This window comes from Chiroxiphia lanceolata, chromosome 14 (assembly GCF_009829145.1).
Source record: "Chiroxiphia lanceolata isolate bChiLan1 chromosome 14, bChiLan1.pri, whole genome shotgun sequence".
NCBI classification, from domain to species: domain Eukaryota; kingdom Metazoa; phylum Chordata; class Aves; order Passeriformes; family Pipridae; genus Chiroxiphia; species Chiroxiphia lanceolata.
This window is the reverse complement of record NC_045650.1, coordinates 19350981-19358840: the sequence shown is the minus strand read 5'-3', so window position 1 is coordinate 19358840 and position 7860 is coordinate 19350981. Positions and strand designations below refer to the sequence as shown.

The 7860-nt window shown below is 49.2% G+C and overlaps 1 protein-coding gene across 1 annotated transcript in view; it reads right to left on the bottom strand.

Moving 5' to 3' along the window:
• Positions 1-3653: 3653 nt before the first annotated feature.
• The window catches only part of LOC116793867 (fibronectin type-III domain-containing protein 3a-like), a 40604-nt gene continuing 36397 nt past the window's right edge, over positions 3654-7860 (bottom strand). The window contains exons 25-27 of the mRNA XM_032702052.1: positions 7188-7354; positions 6378-6499; positions 3654-5843 (exon numbers count right to left, since the gene is read on the bottom strand). Coding sequence (XP_032557943.1) covers positions 5526-5843; positions 6378-6499; positions 7188-7354 — 607 coding nt within the window. The 3' untranslated portion in view covers positions 3654-5525. The remainder of the gene's footprint in view (positions 5844-6377; positions 6500-7187; positions 7355-7860) is intronic.

The window sequence follows — 7860 nt, the reverse complement described above, 5'->3', positions numbered from 1 at the left end:
TGCCATGGAGAAGCGGCACGGCGCGGTTGCCATGGAGACGCGGCATGGCGGAGCAGAAATTCCTTGTAATATAAATATTCCTGGAGACCAAGTGATGCGCAGAACAAATGTGGTGGATCCAGGGATCCGTCCCCTGTCCTCCTGCTTCAGACAACCCAGCGCCCCCTGTCTGCCCTGTGGCGCAGCAGGAGGGGATGTTTTGTTACTTCATTAACGGCCTTGAAGCCACTTTTTAAATTGCTGGCATTCTCAGGGTTAGATAAAAGTGAGGGTGTGTTCTTGTGCATTTCCACTGTTCTGAAAATAACTGGTTCCACTTAGGAAGCAAATTTAAAAGCTTTTTCCAGCTTGTTTTCGTGGCAGCTGGATGGATTTGAAAGTCATTTAGAGCATGTTCCATGCGGGTCTCATCAAAGTTTCTCCCTTTCAGAGACAAAACAGAACCAAAGATAACGTTTTCTTGAGATTTTGCCAGACAGGGATCAGCAGCATTCCAGGAGCAGTTGCAACATGTTGTTACTGCCCGTGATAGTCCAACTGAAGCAAGAGCTGGAGGACAAGTATGTCCCAGGGACTCCCATTGAGCCTCCCCGAAGAGAGGGGGAAAGGAACAGCATCTCCCTCTGCTCCACCTCGTACCTCACTGCAGAACGTTCCAGCAGCTGCCACATTCCATCTGCTCCCCATCCCCACCAAGGAAGGTGTCCAGCACCTGGATCAGCCAACTTGGATGGAAACACATCCCAAAACTTTGGGGGTGCTGGGGGTGCTGGGCTCACCTTGCTGGGGGGCAGGAGCAGCCCTGTGGCTCCAGCAGTGCCTACAGGGGCTGGAAAACCCTCACCCAGCAAGAGGGGCAGGCACAGAATTCCTGAGTCGAGGAGCTTGGCCGGAGTGCCGCAGGTCCGAGGCCAAGTCATTTGACTTCCATGAGTCAGAGCGTTACACAAAAACATCCTGCGAGGAGGAGGGAGGAGGAATTCCAGACACTGACCTTAGACAACAAACAAAATCCACTTTTTTTCCCTTGTTCTAGGGAAGAGGGGGGGGAGCTCTTCCACCCCGGGCTCTGGATCGGGCTGGAACTTGGCACATGGGGCTGCAGCCGTCACTCCATTTGTTCCTGAGGCAGGAGAGAAAATGATGTTTGAACTGCCGTGGGACTCTGGATTTACCCCCAAAACCCCCTGGACTGGTGCTGGGAAACCTTCCCCACCCACCCGCAGTGATATTCCAGGCTGGGAAGCACGACCAGGAGCTACCTGAAGGATTTCTGCGGAAAATTGGCAGTGAGGAGGAGACATGGAGAGCCACCTTCCACAGGGAAGACAGTTGTCCTCAAGGCCACAAACACCTCCCTGGTCATGGAAGCTTCTCCCCATGGCCAGTCCTCAGGAAATCATGGAATCATCCTAGATCATGGAGTCCAACCTCTGTGCCCGATGCCCACCTTGTCCCCCAGCCCAGAGTGCCAGATCCAGTCCTTCCTTGGACACCTCCAGGGGCGGGGACTCCACCACCTCCCTGGGCAGCCCCTTCCAATGCCCCACCACCCTTTCCATGAAGAAATTCCTCCTGATGTCCAGCCTGACCCTCCCCTGGCACAGCTTGAGCCCGTTTCCCCTTGTCCTGTCCCTTGTTCCCTGGGAGCAGAGCCCGACCCTTCCCCAGCTCCCCCCTCCTGTCAGGGAGTTGCAGAGAGCGAGAAAGTGCCCCCTGAGCCTCCTTTTCTCCAGGACAAATGTCTGAATTCTGCATTCTGTGGACACTGAGCATTGCACCAATGGAAGGGCATCCACCCTTCCTCTTCACTCAGACACTGGGCTTGTTTTCAGCATTGGAAAACAGGAAATGGGGTCATGGTGTGTCCCGGCCGAGCTCTGACTCCTCCATCTGCCACCACCGAGCCGGGGTCGTTCATCCCAGACAGTGTCTGCCAGCTGGGAATTATCTGCTCCGAGAAATCCGGAGCACAGCCCGGGTGAGCACACGCCAGGCACGGCTCTGCTCAGGGTGCAGGATTTAAATCCCATAAATTTTAAATCCCTGCAAGTGTTCAAGGCCAGGCTGGACGGAGCTCTGAGCAACCTGGTCTAGTGAAGGTGTCCCTGCCCATGGCAGGGGGTGGAGTGGAACACGATGGGCTTTAATGTCTGTTCCAACCCAAACCAGCCTGTGATCCCATGAAATTTAACTGGGAATTTCTTCACAGACAGGAGGTGTTTAAGGTGCAGCCAAGCAGAGCTGTGGCAAACACACAGCTTTTCTTGTTTAGAGGTGTCCAAGTGCTTAAATCCCCTGAATAAACACCCACAGCCAGTGCTTTTGCCTGTTGGAAAGGGCAGCAGGAATCTCCCCAACGTCAGAACTGGGATGTGCCGGACAACGCAGTGACTGTGCTCAGCACTGACCTTTCCAGGCCAAATCCCACACTATTTGGCTCCACAAAACTCTGGCTTTTGAGCAGCCCTTCAGAGTAGAGAAGCTGCAAGAACTGAGCTCTGAGGAGGTTTGTGTTGTACCTGATACCACTCTCACTTCTGTCAGCGCCCCATTCCTGGGTTATGGTGGAATTCCTGAGGACTGTGGATGGGCACATCCTTCTGCAGGGTGTCCCTGTCCCTCTGGCTGTAATTCCAGCCTCCCAGAGCCTTCCCGTGGGTTTTCCCTCACACTGGCCCCCATCACCCGCATCTCCCCCCTCCTGGCACTTCCCAGCTTGTCATCCCTGATCTTTTCTCAAGTGGAAAGTAAATCCAGGCTGAGTGTCCGACCGTCTCATTTGCAAGACTGGTGGTCAAATAAAGCCCCTCCCATCCTCTCCTCCTCACCAAGCTCCTGGGAAGAGATTGGTTTTCAGGACCTGTTACTCACAAACCTGGGAAACAGAACTCACGTCCCTTCCTTCCCACAGGAGCCAAGAGGTGCAGTGCAGGTTAAGCCAGGCCAGCTCTCTGCTCTCTCAAGTGGATGGAAAGCAACCTGCAAAGTGCTGGAAAAGAAAATGGCAAGGAATTCCTCATTTTGTGGGATTATGAACACATTCCCTTCTTCCTAAAGGTCGAGTCACTGCTCAACCCTCAGGTCTGTCCCAGCACCATCCTGACCTCACACAAAGTGGTTCAGGAATTCCCACGGCTTGGTCCCTGCTGACACAGCTCTGGGGGAGGAAAAGGACAGTGATACTCCAAGGGTCCCACAAATAAAGAAGTCTTTACAGAAGAAAAGTTATTTCAGCTCCTAATGCCACTGAGCATGTTCCTTCACCTCAAATTCCACGTCACAAATGAGACTAAAACCCACAAAACCACAGGAGCCCGGAGTCAAATTTGAATACATTTGTATTATTTATTGGCTGTATTAAATATATTATCTATTTGATAGTTACAATTTAGTAATACAATGCATGGCAGCTTTAACATACGTTTGAGATACCTCAAAAATGACAATACAAGAAAACTGAAGATACCTAAAAACATTAATGCCACGAGGGTACATCCTTCTGGAATGGACAACAGCTGATGGAAGAATCCGTATTGCAGTATAAATCCCAGTTGTTTCTGGAATTATGAGTATTCTGTGGCAATGACAAAAGGATTTTGTTTTTAGCAGTCATGACTTGTTAGTATTTACTCTGCGCTCCGAATTTCTCATTTAAATGATCAGGACTATTATTGCCAAATAACCCTCTATGAGTTGGTTCAAGGAGTTAAGAAATAACCCTTTGGCAACAGAGATTTCTGAAGGCAGTTTATCTGGGGGTTTTTATCAGTTTATCTGCTAAAGGGAGGCTATGAGGAAAATAAAGACAGATTGTAAACTCTTCTGCAAACTAAAGACTAATATCTGTATAAAACTCTTTCCGACACTGGAGGGAGAGATTTCTATGATATAATAAATGATTAACTTAAAGTTCTGCTACAAGTAGAACAATACATTCAAACATACATTTTTTTTTTCCAGGACTTTTAATCAAAATAAATAGAGTACAAAATGAAGAGTACGTTTTGAAAAGATTAATTTCAGATTGCACCATAAATCTACTGTGAAGAGGATTAAGCATTACTAGGCCATAATTTAGGTTTTCCACATCTGAAATACAACACAATGCCTCAAACTAACACGACGTTATTCCTCAACTGCCGTAGGAGAAAGACCCTCAAGGTGGTGAATTCATGACTGGAAACACGGCGCCTGTAGCTCTGTCACATCCACCCTCCCACGTACAAGTGCATCGCTCTGATGTACAAAGTGGAGCCACAGACTTTGCAAAACACCCTAAATCCACCTTTCTGTGGCATACATATTCCAAACGCTGTTGGCAAGACCCATCCTGAAACATCGGGAATTTGTGAGTTCCAGCTTTCAAAACCTTTACCCAACGGAGCCAGGAGCTGTGAGGCTCCTCCTCAGGGATTCACAAGCAGATGGAACACAACAGTCAAATGTAGTGCACAGTGTCCACAAAAATATCCCCCAGCCAACCAGGACGAGTTTCAGACAAGTTCATAGCAGGCTGAACATTCCCAACAGGAAAACCATGGAATGTGAAGCTGCTACCACTGGGATAGCAAGTTGTTTAAAACATCGTATAAATGTTATCTAAAAAGAGCTCTCTCACGTACAATTTGATCGTTGGGGTTAAGTTAGAAGGGCACCCAAAAGCAGGTTGAACTTTTTATTTTTCAGGTTAATAATAGTACAAAAATTGCTCAGTTTGAGCCAAATAGTGTAACATTTATCATAAATGCACGCTTTCTCCTTGAAGACAACAACACCTGTGCTGTTCTGAGCACGCTGCACAGGGAATTACTTTTCTCTCAGGCACTGAGAGTGAAATGTGGATTGGGCCAAAGCTGCTCAGGACAGCAGGAACGTTCCGGTCACAACAGGGGCCTTTCCTCCGTGTCCTGCTCCAGCTGGCATTGATTTGGATTAAAACTCTAAAAAACTGGCACCCTCTACTCCAACACTTGAAATGATTATTACTGAACCCCAAATATTAAAATAACTGTAAAGTAGTAATATCACTAAGTCAATATTCTGCTTTCCTTCTACAGTCTAGTAAATGTGGTATGCTCTAGTAGGCTCTGCAGTTCTGCTCTAAGCTCAAGCACTTGTGCTGCTGGATTTCATGGATATCAACTACAACAAAACCTGATGGAACAGCGATCGCCTCCCGCTGCTCTGGTGGTGCTGGCAAAGGACTGTTCTAGCAATGCCTTCCCTCTCCGAGTGGCTGGAATCGGGAGAGAGGAGGAGGGTGCACACCGCCAGCGTGCACCGTAAGGCAGTTTAGTGCTGTTCTCTGACAGCTCACCCTGATTGCAGAGGACCCAGAATCACCCTTTCTACAAGAAACGTGCGCTCAGCATTTGGAAAGGATCTGCCAACCCAGCCTCAGTGGCAGCCAGCAGCAGGGCGGGAACGCACGGGGCCGTTCCCAGCTAGGATTTTCATTAGGACTAACCATAAATACCCGAAAGAGCTTCTGTACAAAGGGCTGAGCAGGGCCGGGCCCAGCCCTACTTGATGACGAAGTACTGGATGACGACGGCGAAGAGGATGGCGACGACGGCGAAGCCGCAGAGCAGCACGATGGCGATGAGCCGCTCCTCGCGCAGCCGCTTCCCGCTCTGCGCCAGCTCCGGCCCGGCGGAGGGGCAGGGGGGGCCCTGCTCCTGCCGCTGCGCCGAGAACACCGTGCTGGGGCTGTAGGGGCCCAGCAGCTCCGGGGGGCCCGCGGGGTCCTGGCTCTGCCGCCCGGCGCAGACCCGCACTCGGTACTCACAGTTCGACTGCACCCCCGGCAGCCGGAACGACGTCTCGGGGCCCTTGTACACCTGGGGGGGGACACGGGACAATCACACAGGAGCCACCCCACACACCACACTGGGACCCCCTGCTCCTCCTCACAGGGGGGTGCAGTGCTGGGCACCTCCTGGAGTCACAGCATCACAGAATGTGTTGGGTTGGAAGGGACCCACAAGGATCATCAGTCCAACCCTCAGCCCTGCACAGGCCCATCCCCAGCAGTCACACCATGAGCACATCCAGAGGATCATCCAAAACCCTCCCAGAGCTCTGGCAGCCTTGGGGCTGTGCCCACTGCCCTGGGGAGCCTGGTCAGTGCCCAACCAGCCTCTGGGGAAAGAACCTTTACTGGAGATCCAACCTGACACAGCTCCAGCCATTCCCTGGGTCCTGTCCCTGGTCCCCCCAGAGCAGAGCTCAGGGCCTGCCCCTCCTCTGCCTCTCACAAGGAAGTTCTAACTGCCATGAGGGACACCTTCCACTAGAAATAGCCACATCTTTTCATTTGTAATAATTTTTCCAAGTAAAACCTCCTCAAGTTCCTGATGCTGCACAGAAGGTACCTGATCAAACTCTCTGCCAGCAGCAAGCTGAAGGATGTAAACAATAGAATCTCCTTTCATTGGCTGGAGAGGCTCCCATGTGATTTCATAAGTGTTTTCTTCCAGCTGATTCGCTTTGGGTGCTGCGGGAAAATAAAGGGATTTGTTGGTGTTTTCAGAGAAAAAGAACAACGGTTTCTATAAATGTAGAACCATTATGCTTAGAGGTAACTCATTCCAATAATTTTAAGCAATTAAGATTTGTTTGTTTATTTCTTTTTCTTGTATTTCATGACATAAGCTTGAAAAATGATCACTGAGTTACACTTGTCTGTCTTTTAGAGTTGACAGATGCCTAATGCTTGTAGGGAGGAGCAGCACTTTCAAATCACTACAGAAACCAGCATTTCTGTCCATGGCCAGAGGTTAAATTACATGTTATAAACATGGTTCAGTCAATTAATTTTCCTGCAGGCCCTCAGCACTCTGATCTTCAGAATGACTTTACCAAGAACTTTTGATGTTCACATAAGAAAGCCAAGACCAGAGGAATTATTTTTGCTCTCCTTTGCTACATGCTCTTGTAACTTACACCAAATGATGGGTAACCCTGAAAAATGTCTTTCCAACTGAAAAAAGGTTGGAATGCTTAGTTCAGGGGTGGAAGAACTGCAGTGCAGGAGCCCTTCTCACACCCACAAAGCCCCTCACAACCAGTTCCCGTTCTCTGTCCCTCAAGGCCCTGGAAAGACTCTGGGCTGGGCAGTGTCACGCTGTAAGAATCTTGCACAGAAGTGGCTTGCAGAGGTTCCTGGGGCAGGGTCAGCTCACCTTTAAGAGATGCAGGTGGAGATTTAGTTGTAGTGAAAGCGTAAACTTGGGAAAACCCTCCCTCTCCAGCGTCGTTGTAGGCCTGGATCCGGAAATAGTACGTAGTGGATTCACTGAGCCTCTGTACCTTGTAGGTGTGACAGGGACCATTATAAACTGTAACAAACCTGGAAACACAGAGAACACACACAGATCAGTTACTCAGCAATCACAAACGTCTAGCTCAGTATCAGAAGTGGAACACTTGTTTTAACTTAAGGACAAGGAGGTGACACCACACTCTGGGTGTCCCAGGTTTCTCCCCATGTGCACACTGGCCATCCCACTGAGGCTGCAGGACCCCACTCCTGTTCTGAATCAAGAGAAGAACCCTTGAATGTATCAAATAAATTGAAATTTCAAGTTAAAGAACAGCTGGCCACTCTGTGTTTCTTTTATGTAAACTGCACTTTGTTTTAGAATTTCCAAAAAATAAAACCCCTGCCAACACAGGACAATGGTAAGATGTTTATTATTCAAATAGTAAATAATATTTACTGTTAAAAAAACAAATAGCAGTGCAAGGTATGGTAAAGTGCAAGTTATTTGATAGCATTTCTGGTTGAAAGATGTGATGCAAAGCTGCAAACTAAGGGGAAAACTCTGGGATGCCCAAGTGACTCACTAGTGCAAG